We start from the raw sequence: 18,676 nt of genomic DNA, 5'->3' as shown, positions 1-18,676 counted from the left end.
GATATTCAGTTTGGTTCTCAACTATTTTCAGTTGACGGTTACACATGTTTAGACACCTTTTGTGGTTAGGAGATTGAAAAGCAGTTTGTAAATACAATTTTAGGCGGTGTTTTATTTATTTAAAAAAAAAAAAAACACACCTATCGACCTAAATGGAAGTAGAAGAAGAAGCTTCTAGAATGGATTCTGTAGAGTCGGGAGTGCGGTCGAACCTGCAAGTGTCGCGCCCAGCAGGCCATACACTATCTGGCATAATTGCATTATTAGAGGATGCCTTGCAACAAATTTTAGCGCAATAGTTACAAGCAACTGTAGGGCAATCCGAGCTCAAGAAAATGGTTCATAGTATGTCTGCTAGACCATCTCGAGAAGAGAAAGGTAAATCTCCAATGGAGCCTGAAACCAGTGTTATTACGGTCGAGCCTAGAAGGGCTAAGGTGCCTAATATTGCCAATTATAGGCCAGAAAAGTATTCTGGTTGGATGTCTGACCGTAGTTCCAATATCATAGAGACCTGGTCACACAAATGGGAAGAGGCTTTCTCCATTTGTGAAATCAGGAATGATATGAAGAAAATCCGCGAGGCCACCCATATGTTTAATGAGGCAGCGGATAGGTGGTGAATAAAACAGCAGAAAGATGGAGTGGCATCCACTACTTGGGAGGGGTTTAGAAAAGAATTTAGAAAATACTTCTTACCTCCTGACGAAGCGTCCCGAGCTTGGGATCAATATCGAAACCTTCGTCAGAGAAATTTATCAATGGCGGAATACATTGATAAGTTCAGAGAAAGTATAATGAAAGTTTATGAACCTCTACCTCAGTCAATCCCGGTAAAAGATTTTATCTTTGGATTGAATGATCGGATCAAGATGGAAGTTCGGGCTAAGTATGCGAACACGCTAGATGAAGCAATTGCCATTGCCCTGAACTATGAAGATGCCAAAGGGAATAGACCAAGTGGGTTTGAGTACCCAAAGAAAATTGGGTTTAAAAAGAAGTGGATTAGCAAAGGGAGTGCCTCACAGCCTAATGGTCAAGCCAAGTAGGCGAAGCCAGTTGAGACTCCTAAATCAAGTACCACCATTGGAATGAAAAGAAAAGTAACACCAATGGCATTCCGGGCTTGGTCGAAGTCTTCTTTGAATCCAAAGCAAAGAGAAAAAGTGAGGAGAGAAGGCTTGTGTTTTGGATGCCTTCAGCCTCATCAGTGGAAAGACTATCCACGAAACAAGCATTGTCGGATGGCTGAGATGGTGATCTCAGAATGCGACGTGGAAATGGAGGGAAGTCCCAGAGCAGAACAGATGCGGATTCAGCTAGCAAAGGTCAGTACCTGTTTTGTTATGTGTGTCTGTTGCTAAGCTAGTAACTAGTGCACCTGATAACGTCCTGTCAAAGCCCGCAGCAACGGGGTATACAGCCTTTAACGATATGGAGTTAATTAAGATGAAAGGGCAAGTAGCCAATCATGATGTCATTGTGTTGTTTGACTCAGCGTCAACGCACAATGTAATTAACTCTAAGCTTGTCAAGAGGCTGAAATTAAAGACTAGCCCATCTGACTATGTATATAGAGTCAGAATGGCAGACGGAAGTTCAACTGAAGTATGGGACCAAAGGGTACCCAGTTGGAGCTTCGAATTCATGACTATGCTGAGAAACTTGATTTTGAAAAGACAAAGCTTGCTCATGCAGACATAGCCCTGGGTAAGGCTTGGCATTCTAGGAAGAATCCAGCCATAGATTGGAAAAAGCACATTTATCAATTCAAGATGAATGATGTGCTGTATGTCTTACGAGGTGAAAAATATATACCTCAAGGACCGTTGGTTTCCATAATGGAAGTTCGAAAAGCTCAAGAAGAGTTTTTGTTTCTTTGTACATCATCGGTAGAGCCGATTGATGGTCCTTCAGCTAGCATTGATGTTACCGAAAATGGAGAGATGGTCAAGTTGGCTGATCAAATAGCAGAGGAGTTCTCTAATTGTTTTAGGAATGAGTTACCTTGTGGGTTACCTCCAGAGCGGAATGTTCAGCATAAGATTGAACTAATCCCGGGGGCAGAACCTGTAAATAGGCCTCCCTATACCGAAGAAGCGGAGGTATGAAGACAACTGGAAGAATACCTCAAGCTGGGGCAGATTCAACCCAGTTTGTCACCTTTTGCTTCGCCAGTGATTTTTAAAAAAAAAGAAAGATGATACTTTTCGCCTTTGTATAGATTATAGAGCATTGAATAATATCACTATTAAGCACAGGTATCCGATGGCTCGGGGTTGCTCGAGTCCCTCCTGCACCCCGCACCACCTCTGGCCCACGGTGGGTTATGCCCTCTACTTACCGAGATAAGAGAAACTCAAAAGGTGGACGAGTTCGTCCAGAGCCTTTGGCCTAAGGCTCATGTATTCAAATCCGGGAAAAAGGGTGACCTGGCATCCAGAAAAGGCCAAGATATACCATAAGAGATGGTATGCTGAAAAGAAATGGCAAGGTAGTAGTACCTAATCAAAATAATCTCAGGCAGAGAGTCATTCAACAATGTCATGATAACCCATGTGCGGGACATCCAGGAGTCGAGAAAACATATGATCTCGTGAAGCGAGATTTCTTTTGGCCAAAGATGAAAAAACATATTAATGAATATGTGACACGTTGTTTTTTATGTCAGGTAAGTAAGGCAGAGCGGGTGAAGCCACCCAGACTTTTACAACCTTTGGAAATACCACTAGGTAGATGGGAGAGCATTTCCATGGACTTTATTGTAGGTCTGCCTACGACACAAGGTGGATATGATTCTATCCTTGTGGTAGTTGATCGTCTTACCAAGATGGCTCACTTCATTCCAACTAGAGAGTCTGTTAGTGGCCCGCAAGTGGCGGATTTATTTATTAAACATATATTTCGTTTGCATGGATTACCCAAATCCATAGTATTAGACAGGGAGTCATTTTTGGACTGCAGTGTTTGAGACACTAAGGACTGAGTTGGGAATGAGTAGTGGGAATCATCCAGAAACGGATGGTCAAATGGAAAGAATCAACCAAATTTTAGAGGATATGCTTAAAGCATATGTATCATTGAGGCAACATACATGGGACAAGTGATTGCCATTGTTAGAATTTGTCTACAATGATAGAAAACATTCCTCTACAGGGTTCAGTGCGTTTGAGCTGAACTATGGTTATAGACCAGCAAATCCAACTACAGTTCGAGTACTTCAGAAAGTGCCTAGTGCCGCGAACTTTGTAGTTCAGATGCGAGAGATGCTAGGACTTGCGAGAGCTAACATCCGCCAAGCTATGGATAGAGCTAAGGCGTATGCGGATGAAAACAGATCCGTGAGAGGATTTAAGGAAGGAGAAAAAGTTTTTCTCAGAGTTCCTTCGCACTCTAAGTCTTTGACTGCAAGTGTCATGTGCATGGATTGGTATCTGACGTGTACTGGGTACACAAGACTAGCTCAGGTAGCCTGGGGAGGCTAGGAGCTAGGCAGGTTCGATTCTCGGGTTGAGTGGCAGGGGTACGGACTATTTATAGGTCTTCGCTATTTTTGGCGCTGGGGCCCAAGTCTATAAAAGGGGCCCAGGGGGTTCTCAGTTCTCAGTGAGCCGATGGGAGCAAGTTTCGTTCCCATGTGCTAGGTCTGATCCTGGATTGAGTCGCGGACGCGCGCCTGCATCTTAGCGTAGCCCAAGGCCCAGTGGCAGATCCCAGGCTTCACAGCGCCACTTGGTGGTATGGGACACCAGGCTGGTTTGGATCTGATTGGGAGTTCGTGCCAGTAGCTCAGCTCGTGGCTCGGAGGGGACATCTCCTGATTCGGGATCACATCCCGTAGATGTCATGGTTGGGTGGTGAGCAGCCTGCTCAGTTTCTCACGTTGTGTGTGTTTGTTTGCAGATCAGAGGTTCCAGGAGTGCTGGGACGTGTCAGTTGGTATCAGAGCCAGCTCCTGAGGTAGGAATTTCTGATGCGAGTACTTTGGACGATTTCTTCCTCCAGGTATGCCCTAAATTTCGAAATTTGCTGCTGCAAATTCTGGTTGGCTCCTGGGTTATCAGGGGTGGTAAGGATGTAGGGAAAAGGTAGGAGAAAGAGAGAGTCTAGATTTCGAAATTCCTGAAGGGTTGAGGTGAGAAAGGGAAACGAAGCTGGGAGAGAGCAGAGGTGCAGGAAGGAGAGGCGATAGAGTAGCTGAGTGGCAGGCGAGCAGATCAAGGCTGATCGGGGCTGCGTGGGGGTCGAGAACGCAGAGATGGAGGCTGTGTTGGTTCGCCATGGCTGGAAGGATTTTCGCCCAGGGCAGGGAGAGGCGCAAGGAGCTGGAACAGGGTGCGGCCACCCTGTGGGAGGTGCTGCTTTTTTCGAAAAAGCACCACCCTCCAAAGTTGGGAGGGTGAGCCTTTTTTGGAAGCAGGGCTTCCTAATCTGGCTGCCCTGTTCCCTATATAGTTGGACAAGGTTCCAAGCTCAACCCCAACCTTGCGAGGAACCCTCTTTGCCCTACGACTTGATTGCGCCATCGGGATTCGGGACAGCCTGCGCCAGGCTGCCGTGCAGCCTGCGTCATCGGCCGTACACCTGCGTCAGCCATCGTACGCCCACGTCAGCAACTGTACGGACTGCGTCAGCGTCCGTACAGATTACGTCAGCAACCGTACGGATCGCGTTAGCAGCCGTACAATCTGCGTCATCAGTACGGTCAGCAGGAAGGTATCGTACGGTACGGTTTGCTACAGGATTCCGTACACTGCAGCTTGCATCGAATTCAGCAAGACTCCGGGTTTATTGCGCCCGCGGTTCGCCAGTTTTCAGCATCTTCTTCCTTCAGTATCTCTTGGGACGGTTTTTCTCTGCTCCACTCTTCTTTCAGCTTCGATTCCCTCAGTTATTTCTCTCAGTTTATATTCGTTTCAAATCAGATTTCAGTTATGTCTGATTCTGCAAATCCCGAGTTCACCATGGGAGAACAGGATTTGGATTACACTCCTGTGGGAGAGGAAGATCAGGGTCTTTATGATGACCTGATTACGAAAAAGGCCTTCAGTGAATTCACCACTGCTCTGGATGGAAAATTCGAGCAGGTTAATGCCAATCAAACGGGGTTGACACAGCAACTCCAAGGGATTCAAGCGACTCTCACTCTTATGGCTAGCACTGTGCAGGCACTCACGCATGTGGATGCCATGGCTTCAGTGCTAGGCCCGACCATAACTCCAGACCCTTTTTCGGGAGATCAAAAGTCTCGAACGAAGGAGGTAGTTGACACTTGGTTACACAAGTGGCAGGTACACTTTCAGTTCCACCCGTACCCAGATGAGAAGAAAATCCAGCTTGCAGCCGGTTTCATGTCAGGTAAAGCGTTGCTATGGTGGAAGGAACTCCAGCCTAAGCCAGATACATGGATAGACTTCGAAGGGGTCTTCAGGAAGGAGTTCCTGAAGAAGGAGGACGATTATGATATCGTTGGCAAGCTCAAAGCCCTCGATATGTCAAAGCAGAACTTGTCATTTGAAGTTTATCTTCAAAGGTTTCGAGATCTACAGACCAGGGCCACAAAGATGGATCCAGTGACCTTGTTAGGTTTCTTTGTGGATGGTTTGCCCGATTCGTACAAGTTGCAAATAAAGAACAACAAATGCACAACGTTGCAAGAGGCCATGAACTACGCGCGTATTTATGATGATACCATGGCCGGTGCCAAAGCAACTACAGTTTCCGACACGAGTGGAAAGAACAAATGAAAGTTCTTTCAGCCTACGACTGACTGGTACTGGGGAGACGAAGTCTACGGACAACGCCTCCAAGAAACACTTGACTCAGGCAAAGAATGGTAAAGCCCGTTTCCTTCGTACTTTGAAGCTCAAGAAAGAAGGACGTTGCTTCTACTGCGAGGAGCGGGGCCACACCAAGAATGAGTGTCCAAAGCGCAAGAATCAAAAGTTAGCGCTCGGACCGAAGCTCCAGGCGGGTCCACGTACCACAGCCAAGGGAGCGAACCAAGTTTCGATGACAGGTATTTCTGTAAATGTCATTACCTACCCACTTTCTTGTAATTGCACTTTCAATACTTCGTTGTTTGGTTCCCATGATCTTTTCCGAGTTTATGGAGAAGTTAGGGACCAACAGGTTCACATTCTCTTTGATCCGGGCAGCTCTCACAATTTTGTTAATTACAAATTTGTGCAGAAGATGGGGCTGTCCACAGTACCTAGCGACCACACCTATGAGGTGCAGCTTCCAGCTGGGAAGCAGTTTTGGGATTGCAAGGTTGAAGCGCTTCCTATCCGGATTCAAGCTTACACAGGGGCTCTTACGTGTTATGTTATGTACCTGGAGCATGTAGACTTGTTGATCGGAATAGAGTGGTTTAAAACCCACAATATTCAGATTGGATGGACGGAGCATACACTTTCTTTTGTAGATAAGGACACCCAATTTTGTATTCAGTGTGATAAAATTCCCTCTTCTCAGGGACCTATTGTATCTGCGATGCAGCTTCGGAATATATTAAACACTTCTCATTATGATATCTATCAGTGTGTTTTGATTCCGCTTTCTTCATTTGTTATCTCTGTAATAAACAAAAATGATTTAAGTGTGTTTGAACACCGTGAATTGAGAATGTTATTAGATAGTTTTAAGGATGTATTCCCTACTCAACTGCCGGAAGGTTTACCTCCAGAACGGGCAGTAGATCATGGCATAGACTTAGTCCCAGGGGCTCAACCTATTAGTGTACCACCTTATAGGATGAGCCAGGTAGAGGAGGATGAGCTAGCTTCACAGCTACAGGATTACCTGAATATGGGCTATATTCGCCCAAGTAAATCACCTTGGGGTGCACCTGTCCTCTTAAGAAAGAAGAAAGATTCTACATGGAGAATGTGTATAGATTATAAACGATTAAATAAAGTGACAATTAAGAATCGATATCCTCTACCTCGTTCCGATGATTTGATCGACCGTTTGGACGGAGCGAAGTATTTCACTAAGATTGATTTGCGTACGGGTTATCACCAAATCCGTATCTATGCTAAACACATAGATAGAACCGCATTCCGAACTAGGTATGGTCATTACGAGTTTCTTGTATTACCTTTTGGTTTGACCAATGCTCCTGCTTCTTTTCAGCAGATGATGAACGATTTGTTCAGGGATTTTCTTGGCAAATTTGTTGTAGTGTTCTTAGATGACATCTTGGTATATAGTCGAACGCTTGAGGATCACATAGGACACCTCCGGATTGTCTTAGTTATTCTAAGACAGCATAAGCTCTATGCCAAGATGAGTAAATGTGACTTCTTTCTGAAGGAGATCATTTACTTAGGACACAAGATTTCTTCTGAAGGTATTAGCATTGATCTGGATCGTATCCAGAAGGTTTTAGAATGGCCTATTCCTCAGACTGTGAAACAACTTCGTTCTTTCCTAGGATTTACAGTATTTCTACGGAAGTCTGTGCGTGATTATTCACATATCACGGCACCCTTGACAAACATATTGAAAGGTCATAGACGCAAGTCTACCCAGCCGATCTCTTGGAATGATGCAATGAACAAGGCTTTTGAAACCTTGAAGTTTTCTATCAAGGAAGCACCCGTTCTTGCATTACCCGATCCTACCCGGCCTTATGTTTTAGAGGCCGATGCGAGTGATTATGCGATTGGGGCAGCTTTATTCCAAGAGGGCAGACCTGTAGCTTTCGAGAGTAAGAAGCTCGACGACACTCAATATCGTTGGCCCACACTCGAGAAGGAACTTTATGCTGTAGTGTATGCCCTAAAGGTTTGGAGACACTACTTGTATGGTTCAAATTTCCTTGTATTGACTGATCATCAGTCAATTAAGTATGTGTGTGATGGATCTGAATTGAGGGGAAGGAAAGCTAGATGGGCAGAATTAATGCAAGATTTTGATTTTGAAATACGTTATCGTAAGGGTTCGTTGAATAGTGTGGCGGATGCCTTAAGTCGAGTTAAGTTTGTAAATGCTCTGTCATTTACGGAAATATCCTCAGACCTATTTCAATCCTTGAGAGGGCTATACGTAACTGATAGTCATTTCAATTCTTATTGGCAGAGAGTCCAGGATGGGAGCTCCATGGTTGACCAGGACTCAAGGATTGTGCCACCTACGGTACAGGCGGCGGGAGGTCAGTGGATGATTAGGAACGGCTTGCTGTTCCGGAATGAAAAGATTTGTGTGCCAGATGTTCTGGACCTAAATCCAAGATTCTCTGGGAGTGTCATGATGCTCCTAGTGCTGGACATCCGGATATACGGTAATAAATAGGAAAGTATTTCCATGGATTTTATTACTGGTTTGCCTCGAACGCGCAAGGGTCATGACTCCATTTGGGTCATAGTCGACCGTTTGACAAAAATGGCTAGATTCTTACCTACTAGAACAACTATTTCAGCTGTTCAGCTGGCTCACGAGTTTGTGCACCACTTGTTTAAGCTGTATGGTTTGCCATCTGACATAGTTAGTGACAGTGACTCAAAGTTTACAAGCAACTTTTGGACACTTGTTTTTGAGAAGTTAGAAACTACTCTAAGTATGAGTTCCTCAGATCATGCACAATCCGATGGCAGTACAGAGAAGGTTAACCAGTTGGTTGAAGACATGCTTCGGGCATATGTATCTAAGAGACAGTCTTCATGGGAAGATTATCTACCTATGATAGAATTTGCTTACAATAGTGCAAAGCATTCTAGTACTGGTTACAGTCCTTTTATGCTTATGTACGGGTTTCAACCTAAGTCACCAGTTATGGTTGGGTTAAAAGGGATTCAAAATGATGCTGCTAAGAACTTCTTGCTAGACATGCAGGAAATGTTGCAGTTTGCCAAGGAGTCTATTAGAAGTACTCAAGATCGGGACAGATTTTATGCTAATAGACATCGTTCACCTAGAGAGTTCTCTCAAGGAACGATGGTATATTTGTGAATTCCTAAGGAATCCAAGAGCCTAAGTACTGGTTTGGTTCCGAAATTATCCCCCAGATACTGTGGTCCGTTCAAGGTCATTAAAAGAATTGGACCAGTTGCATATCGACTAGAATTGCCTCCTGATGTTAAAGTACATCCAGTCTTTCATGTCAGTAGACTGAAAGAAGTCTTGGGTGCGGATGATCAACTTGTTTCTCCTCACGAGATAATAGAAGTTACAGATTTGACTTTTATTCCACACGAACCTGAGTGTATTCTTGAATTTCGTGACAGACAGATTCGTAATCGATCTATCACGGAATACAAGATCAAGTGGAAGGATCGTGTTGAGGAGGATGCAACATGGGAGACATTACAAAACCTCCAAAGAACATTTCCGGGTTTTTTAGCGAACTCAGGAGTGAGTTCTTAGAGGAGGGGGAGTATGTCATGTGCACGGATTGGTATCTGACGTGTACTGGGTACACAAGACTAGCTCAGGTAGCCTGGGGAGGCTAGGAGCTAGGCAGGCTTCATTCTCGGGTTGAGTGGCAGGGGTACGGACTATTTATAGGTCTTCGCTATTTTTGGCGCTGGGGCCCAAGTCTATAAAAGGGGCCCAGGGGGTTCAGTTCTCAGTGAGCCGATGGGAGCAAGTTTCATTCCCATGTGCTAGGTCTGATCCTGGATTGAGTCGCGGACGCGCGCCTGCATCTTAGCGTAGCCCAAGGCCCAGTGGCAGATCCCAGGCTTCACAGCGCCACCTGGTGGTATGGGACACCAGGCTGGTTTGGATCTGATTGGGAGTTCGTGCCAGTAGCTCAGCTCGTGGCTCGGAGGGGACATCTCTTGATTCAGGATCACATCCCGTAGATGTCATGGTTGGGTGGTGAGTAGCCTGCTCAGTTTCTCACGTTGTGTGTGTTTGTTTGCAGATCAGAGGTTTCAGGAGTGCTGGGACGTGTCAGCAAGAGAGTGTGCTAAGTTATTACCTCGATATTGTGGGCCATGGTTAATTCTAAAAAGAATAGGCAAGGTAGCCTCTAAATTAGAATTACCACAGGGTTGTAAGATGCACCCAGTGTTTCATGTTTCTCGTTTAAAGAAATTTTTGCATACAGGTAACTCACTAATCGAGGGTGTTGTTTTGTTTCAAGAGATAGAGGATAATGCAAGACGCCAGCTAGAATCCTGGACCGAGGAACAATGCAAGTACGCAATCGGAAGATACCCACGGTGTTGGTTGCATGGCATGGTTTACCTCTATCAGAAGCTACCTGGGAATCCGTATGCCAGTTACGGAGAGTGTTCCCAGACTTTATCATCGAGGACGCTGATGCCTGAAGAGGGAAGGAATGTTACGCTCAAGTTGAGGTGACATGGCCTCGGAAGGGTCAGTAGACCTGTTCTTTTGAAGGATCAATGTTTGTATTATATTTGTTTGGGCTTTACGTAAAGGATCAGAAAGGAATCAAAGTCAAGGTCCTTGGTGAGGGTGATATGGCACTAGACTAGGTGGATCTAAGGCGAAGGGGTATAAATGCATTAAATGTATCAAGGGGCAAATGATTTCAAATGATATCCCAAGAGAGGGGTAAATGATGCATTTAGGAGGTACCCTAAATTGTAGACATGTGGCCTACTAGATCTATCTAGGTAATTGGGGCTCGTTGGGATTTGGCAAGCAGGAGCTTTCGAGTAAGATGAGATTCTGTGAGCTTGCTACGTGCCTATGCCCGTGATTGAGAAGAAAAGTTAGGCGTTAATAGAATTATACGTAATACCTCAAGCCTTTTCAAGGTGATGTGCCTACGGATTTGCCTTCGGAGATCTAGCCAAAGGTGGAAGACTTGGATGAGATCCTTGTACCCGAGCAGATTCTAGCACTTAGGGAAAGAAAGGTAAGAGGTAAAGTTGCGCGACGCTGTTTGGTGAAATTTTGTAACTATTCATCATTGCATGCGAAGTGGATGGACGAGGATGAGTTGGCAAATAATCCTCAGGTGTTATAGCTTTATCTTGAGGCTTTCCAGTTGGAGCCCACTTTGTGTGGCACTCATTCAGGTTCAACAGAGCGCGAGGTGTCTGTAGCATTACCTGATGCTCAGGGGGGGAGTTAGCGCTTCATTCCTCTTGTACACACCCGCTCATGTATCCTAGAGGCCACTTGGTGTTGCATTTTTGTTTAACCCAAGGTACTGGTTGTTGCTGACAGTATCTTCACCGTGAGGGCCTCTATGATTGGTGTACTAGTCACTTGGTTATGACGCATCTTATGTGCAATGTATCATATACTTGTTACCATGGCTCTACAGATACATACTCATTGTTGGTTTACCTGTTGGCGGCATTGGTAGGCTGTCCTTTTAGGTTTGGTTGGTCTGTTGGGTCGTTCCCATTTTAGACTTGGTTAATCTGTTGATGGCATTGTTGGCTGTCTTTCAGATTTGGTTATTTGGTTATTTCATTTGGTTTTGATTTTTCCATTGCTATTACTTCTTTTTGTTTTGGTTTGTAGGCAATCGAGAACATTTGCGTTCTTTCAAGAGGGGGGTCTATCACGAGGACGTGAAATTATGGGACTTTTGATTTATGACTCCCATAATTTGCACGTGACTGCCTTGAGCCTTTGGGACGCGAGGGTCCGGCCATGGGGCGAGACTTGGGGAATTTTAATTCCCTAGTGGGCCCTTGGAAATAGTGAATGTGCGCCTAGTCACTAGGCAATTAATTCCTAGGGCCAAAGTGTGTAACAGGGGGGGCAAAAGAGTGGTGCAATTAAAAATTTCTAATTTTAGCACAGGATAGAGCTAAGGCATATGCATATGAGAAAAGATTTTCAGAATGTTTCTCAAAGTTCCTTCACACTCCAAGCCTTTGACTGCAGGAGAGTTTGCTAAGTTATCACCCCATATTGTGGGCCGTGGTAAATTCTTAAAAGAATAGGCAAGGTGGAGCCATCAATCAAGACTCAGGACGATATACCTAGGTGATAACTCACATGAAACAGTGCTGAAGTCTGTTGCCTAATGCCCAATAGCGCAGTAATTGTAGCATACAATTGCTACTGATGTAATAAGGTGTTTCGCTGTTTAATAATGCGTTTTGCCTGGTTTAGCCTGCGCTTTGCTGTTAGATTGTGCTTTAAGATTGGAAGGGGAGCAATGAGATGGGACCTCGCCTCGTTAGTGTTGCTTAGGAAGCTGAATGTAGGCTTAGCCTACTTGGTCAATTGGTTGGTTGACTGATACGAGCGAGCATGGTTGGAGCCCACATTGTTCAAGCTCACCAATCAAAGGTTTTCTTCCACTCATTGTGTGCCTTGTAGACCCAGCATGGGGACATGATGATGAGATGCTTCTTCTAGATCACCAGGCTGAGAGATGCAAAGACTCCGCTACAAAGACTAAGAAATGAGAAGGGTCATGTTCACATGGAACTTCAGAGGTACCAGAGATGACCACCTAGTTTATAGTGACTTATCTTTACATCTTATATGTGGAGGTCCAAAAAGAAATCCATTCATAGGTCCCTTATGTGACACACAGAAGTGACAAGGATGCTAGAGGCTCGCTTCACAGATGATGGTGTTTTGAGAATTTGAAGGCCTCGGTGGGGAGAAACGTTGGGAAGAGAATCGCCTCACACTTGCCTTTTTTATTTCCAGAATCTTTACTCCTTTTTGCCTGAGTTGTCAGGCGATTTTGATACATTAACAATGCCCCAATCTTGATCCAGCAGTTAGGTGTCTCTCATTCCAAGGGAAAGAACGGAAGGATATTTGGAAATGGTGCCCTATGATACTTCATGTTAGAACCCACAAGGTCTTAGCTAAGGAGTTGAGTCTTTATCATTGGCCACTCCTTGCTCACTTGATAAATTACATGCATATAAGTTTTTCAAGAATGTTGTATACTGGACAGCTTCTTCACCTTCTGGGAGAGTACAGATTAGGCACAACATCGTTACAAGCCTCCCACATTGGTTTTGAACCTTGAGAAAGGTTATGGTAGGGTGGATAGGTTTTTTTGAAGGGCAGCACGAGCAGGATGGGGGTCTTCAAGTTATGTATGCAGGGTACCTCTGCTCTATATGCAAGGAGTTTGAGCCAGCTTCCCCTAAGTAAACATAGTGGAGGCCTGCCATCTCTCTGTGGATCGGTTTGACAAGGCTTAGAGGAAACAACCTTATGCTTGAGTAAGGTCTAGATGTTGATGGGGCTGGGGCCTTGGCATTGAAGCACAGACTACGTGGCGCAATTCAATTGGCTCTCCCTCAGACACAGTAGACTCTAATGGATCCCTGAGGGTAGACTATGACATATCTTGGCTTTCAGGGGACATTGATGCAGCATGGCACCCCATCACTAGAGAGCATCCACCACAAGCTACTGTCCAAGCATCTGGAATATCTGCCTCACGTCTGGCACCTATCATTTGCAAAAGGCACTGAGCTGCCCTTTGGGCCGTTGGCATAACATGTCCCATGATCACATGGACATATCTGGGCTGCTGTCCCATTGTGCTCAACCATTGTACTTATGGCACCCTGGTAACCAGGCAAGAGGGATCTGAATCAGTGGTTGCCTCTCTATCTCTTCGTTGCACTGAGGACTGTCTAAGGTGAGACACATGGGAATGTTTTTACATTCCTTCATCAAGCTTCTTATTATCGAGGAACCATTCTGGTTGAGGGTTTCCTTGGAAAAATGTGAGACGGCCCCCTCCCCCCAACCCGTGTCCTTGGAAGATTCTTCAGATGACCATGCTGCAAAAGGAGCTCGAAGTGTGGAGCAAGGCCTTGGTTTGGCTATGCATCTCTGGATCAATGATGTCTATGCTTCCCTTGGACTGCACAACTTGGCACCCCAAACAGTGTGTCTGCTGGGAATCCAACGAGATACCAAGGTCTCACCCCATGTAAGAGAGCTCTGCTGTCTATACAGAAGCCCACTGACATATGCTTCCAGAGATATGTAGATGCCCTGGTCCAGAAGCCATGACTATCTATCCCCGACCTGCACCTGCCCATTTCTATGCTCTGACCATTCCCCTTTCTTCCCGACATGTTACCCATTCCATCTTTCAAGCATCTTTTACTTTGCTGGATTTTGTAGTCTCTTCAAGATTGTACACGTTTTGAAAATTTTTGGTACGGGCAGGCATATGCATCCTAAGTGAGGGCTTGTTGGCCTCACTTAGAGGCTCTGCAAGCCCGCGATTTTACATTCCATTGCTCTCTGGTCTTTTGTAGCATTGTTTTTTTGTTCTCTGGGCGTAAGCTAATCTATTTCATGTATATGCTCATCTGTTCTCAGTTTGGCATTCAACCTTTAAACCATGTTTGCTGTGCTAGTCTGTGATATACTCATCTGTTCTCAGTTTGTCATTCAACCTTTAAACGATATTTGCTGGGCTAGTTTGGTTGCTTCTACCACAACGTCTCAACCATGTTTGCCAAGCTAGTTCGGTTGCTTGTAGCATATTAACACATATGCACACACGCTTGTAATTACTGGGTTCTGAATTGTTGCATTATTTTTTATCAATATTAAAACGTTTGGTGAAACTGTGCTGCCTCAGAAATCTCAAATGTCCAACGAGGAGTCAGAGGAAGAGAAATTACAACAATCTTATGCCCAGCTGGAATCTGTGTATGCAAAGTTTCTTGCAGACAGTGGTTTATCAAAGTCTGGATATTGGAGAGGGGGCATGCCACCTGCTTCAGAGGAAGATTAAGCATGTGATTGGTTGCAGGAGAGACCCTTCCAATGGAGACATTTGAAGGATATGAAAAAGTGTGTGTTACCATTCCAGCATTCTTGTACTTTTCTAGTAGGGTGATGTCGAGTCAACAAAGGCTCAGGCTTACCTCTGCTTCTCATTGCTGCATGTTCACAACGGCCATTTCTTCTGTCTTTAAATGGGCATCTGCTCACTGTAAATCAGCGCCTGTTTTGTACATGCTCAAATTCCTCTTACTAAGCTAAGCAAATTGCTCCCTATTCTTGACAAATTGCTCTTTACACAATCGGGAGGACTGCAGTTTGCAGATTTCTTCTGTTGATTGATTATATCTCCTAACTTGGCAATCTGCGTGTGCTGGATCCTTGGTCATGCTCGTGTTATTTGTGCTACAGTTGTTATTAGGGCTCTTCAATTCTGGACACTGGTTGAAGGGTGACTGGATTTTCCTCTTTTGCATTTTTGGTGTCCACAAACTGCAAGTTTCTGAAAGTAAGGACTACAAATTATCTACTGGTTAGTTCTATTGGAGATTTGACTCAACATGTGGAGAAAGCACATTTATGTTATACTTGCATAGATAATGTAGAGAAAGCACATTTATGTTATACACACACACACACACACACATCTCCAAAGACTATGGATTCTGCACGCACATACACACATGCACGCATTTTTTTTTAGTGAAATCCATTTGCCATTATATTACACAGGACAGTCGCGCACGTGGAACACGTGCACACATACACACTTGAATTTGTAATTGCATGTCCCTCTTTGGGGCTGCTGCTTGTAATATAAAAATACATGGATCTTACAAAGAAAAAGTGTGCACATGTGTGCGTGCGTGCGTGCATGCATGTATTTTTAATTCTTTATTTACTATTTATTTTTTATTATTTATTTACCATATTACTCTCTCTCTCTCTTTGTGGAATCTTTTAGTCGTTATATTACAAAGAAGCTATCCCAGAAAGGGAGAGCTATAATACATCAAGAGAAAAAATCACTGTAGGACAAATATACATCATGATCAAAGACATGAGATTGCAAGCAATCAAAAAGCGATTGCTGCAAAGAGTGTCTGAAGAAAGAGAAAATGAAAAAGACAGGATCACTAAAGACCCTATGATTGCGATCCTTCCAAAGAGTCTAGAGTGCCCAGTACTGAACCCAAACAAAAAAGAAATTGAACTCTTGTCTTGGTGGATGTACACCAAAAAGCTAGAAGAACTTGCAAAAGCAAGTTGAGAACACTGAGCTCTCAAAATCTACCCAAGGAAGTCTAAGAAAGCACGAGAGGAAGGATAATGCCAAAAGAGATGAGGCACAGTCTCTCTCGGAGCCAGACATCTGTGACAAATAGACATCTCTCTCTCTCTCTCTCTCTCTCTCTATCTATCTCTCTCTCTCTTACACACACACACACACACACTCATGTGCGCACGCATGTGCATGCATGAGGAATGCAATTGCCCTCCAACGCGCACACACCCCACCACCGCAGCGCTCCAATCCACCCACATGCATACAATCAGTCACTTTCTTAGAAATAATATATACCGGATGGCCAGTTTTTCTATATGAAAATGTTAGTCTACCTTAATCTATTTTCTTGTTCTTTTCCTTCTACTATGTTTATTAATTCCCTAATAAATAACTTTTTAAAAAAGTTGGAAGTTCATCTTTTTTACGTTTTTTAAGGAGGGCAAGGAGTGACTAATTCAATTTTGAGTAGTATGCTATCTAAAAGTCTAGAGATTCGTAATGCGAAAGCTCTCTCTCTCTCTCTCTCTCTCTCTCTCTCTCTCTCTCTCTCTCCCTCCCCCTCTCACACACTACTACAACCAGTAGCACACCCACCCACTTGCACACACTCACGCTTTGAGAGAGAGAGAGAGAGAGAGAGAGAGAGAGAGAGAGAGAGAGAGAGTACAAAAGCCTCGTTGAACCATATTCTAGGATTACATAGTTTGCAACGATCCCCTTGTGGAAACTATGTAATCTTGGAATATGGGTTCAACGAGGCTTTTGTACTCTCTTATAACGAACAAACAAAAGAGGCATGCCTTGTATAGTTATATCAACATATTTTCTCTAGACAAGTAAACTAACATGGATACTTTCACCTAGGCAAGTGGAAGGATAAGGGCCTACAAGACATGATTGTAGAGGATAGCTAAAGATTAAGTATTTGAGTGTTGTATCATTGTTATGAATTGCATCATTGCTACTCTTTGATACACATCTGTGCTTTTATGCAAACATGAAGGAAATCAGGGTACTCCACAAATGGCTCTAACATTTCTCTACTTATGGTTGGTAATAATATGGTGTGGATGGTCTAGAACCTTCAAAATATTAGTGTCCAAATTTAGTGTAGGAATGTACTTTCTTTCAAGTGTTACTAATGTATCAATTGGGGAAGCCCACGTAGAGCGTACTTGACAACTACTTTGAATGGCGAAGTTCAAGTAAATGGGCAATAATGGAAACTTTAGTGAGTGGAAACATTGTGAGTTGTTAACTCCAAGTTTGGGAGAATTTGAAGAATTTATAATATGAATTTCATCTGAGCAAATTGAGACAAAGTTAACGATTGAATCCATTGAAATTGTTGTAAAAGTTAGTTTTGTTGATGGTTGTTGTATATATGCAATTAAAAGGCAATGATTTTCATGGACCAACATAGACTAAGTGAAAACTAACTATAGCTACATGAAAATGTAAAATGGGCAATATTTGGGTCTTTGCATAAATATGAAGTGATTAGACAAATTGAAAGAAACTATAATGATTGCAGGCATTGTACGTTTTTCAAGTAAATCACACAAAAAAATAGGGGATGTAGCTCGAACAAGGGAACATTAGACATCAAGAATTCATGAATAGACCCAATATATGAGCAATGTTGGTTAAAATAATAGTTGGATGTTATATGATTGCTCAATAGTCTATTCATATAGCTCTTTTTTGTCATATTAACAACCTAAGAGCAAGTCTTCCTATAGGTGGCAACCTTTGTCACTTTGTTGCCCTCCAATTCGTCTCATTTTTTGCTTGTCTAAATACGATCCTTGATATTTGGAAAAGTGATCTCTTTCCAAGAAATTTGATGGCTTTTTCTTGTCTCTTCTATTCTTTGTAGCGCCTATTTTCATTTCTTTGTTTCACTCACTCAACTTTCAACAGCTTGTTTCTAATCATGATCATATTATAAGTTGCTTAGCTTTTAAATTTTCAAACTCTAAGAGAGAAAACTTGTATCTAAGTTCTAGGTGTCCTCTTCTTTTCTTTGCTAAGATATTACCTCCATCCATTCACTACTTCATCTCCATTCCTTAGGGATTAGTGTTGCAACTCATCTTTGTCTTGAAAGATGCAAGAGAATTGTGTGAAAGTGACTATACAAGGAACTATAAGGGCACTCAAATAGTCTTTGCCTTGATAGAATACACACAATATACAACACAAATTGGTACTATGATCTTGTAGATAATGCACTTAATTTACTTCAAATGTGCTTCTCTGTACTTTGGGAAAAAATATCTACTCCACGTGCATAGAGAGTGTATGAAATTACAACAAGTACAATAGGTTTCAACTCTTATAATGAAGTAGCATAGCTATTTTGGATAGTTTCTCTTTGAGGTTAGGGTTGTGACCCATCTCTATCTTGATACATGCAAGTAAAGTATGTGTATTGGATAGTACAAGAAGCTGAAGGGTTCTTAACTCATCTTTGCTTCGATAGGATTGAGACAATTGACAAGGGAAAGAAACATATTGATTTTGTTTCTCATGTACTCATTTTACTTCAAATGTGTTTCTTTATTCCTTAGATAAAGTATTGGATTCACAAGTGCATAGAGAGTGCACAAATTCACAAGCATAATAGCCTTCAACTCCTATTGTGGATTAACATAACTATTTTGGATTGATGCTCACATGTGTAGATAGTGCATTCATTGAAAGTTACAACAATTAATTTGA

General features: G+C 43.3%; 1 protein-coding gene across 1 annotated transcript in view; it reads left to right on the top strand.

Moving 5' to 3' along the window:
- Window positions 1-15,006, top strand: part of LOC147900630 (uncharacterized) — a 56,582-nt gene extending 41,576 nt beyond the window's left edge. The window contains exon 6 of the mRNA XM_087375923.1: window positions 14,519-15,006. Within this exon, the coding sequence (XP_087232049.1) occupies window positions 14,519-14,674 (156 nt within the window). The 3' untranslated portion in view covers window positions 14,675-15,006. The remainder of the gene's footprint in view (window positions 1-14,518) is intronic.
- The last annotated feature ends 3,670 nt before the right edge of the window (window positions 15,007-18,676 follow it).

The sequence above is a fragment of the Dipteris shenzhenensis genome, chromosome 6, assembly GCF_047967505.1.
Source record: "Dipteris shenzhenensis isolate YYH24624 ecotype China chromosome 6, Dip_SZ_1.0, whole genome shotgun sequence".
Lineage (NCBI taxonomy): Eukaryota > Viridiplantae > Streptophyta > Polypodiopsida > Gleicheniales > Dipteridaceae > Dipteris > Dipteris shenzhenensis.
Note: the sequence above shows the minus strand (reverse complement) of the source record. Positions and strands in the feature narration are given on the sequence as shown.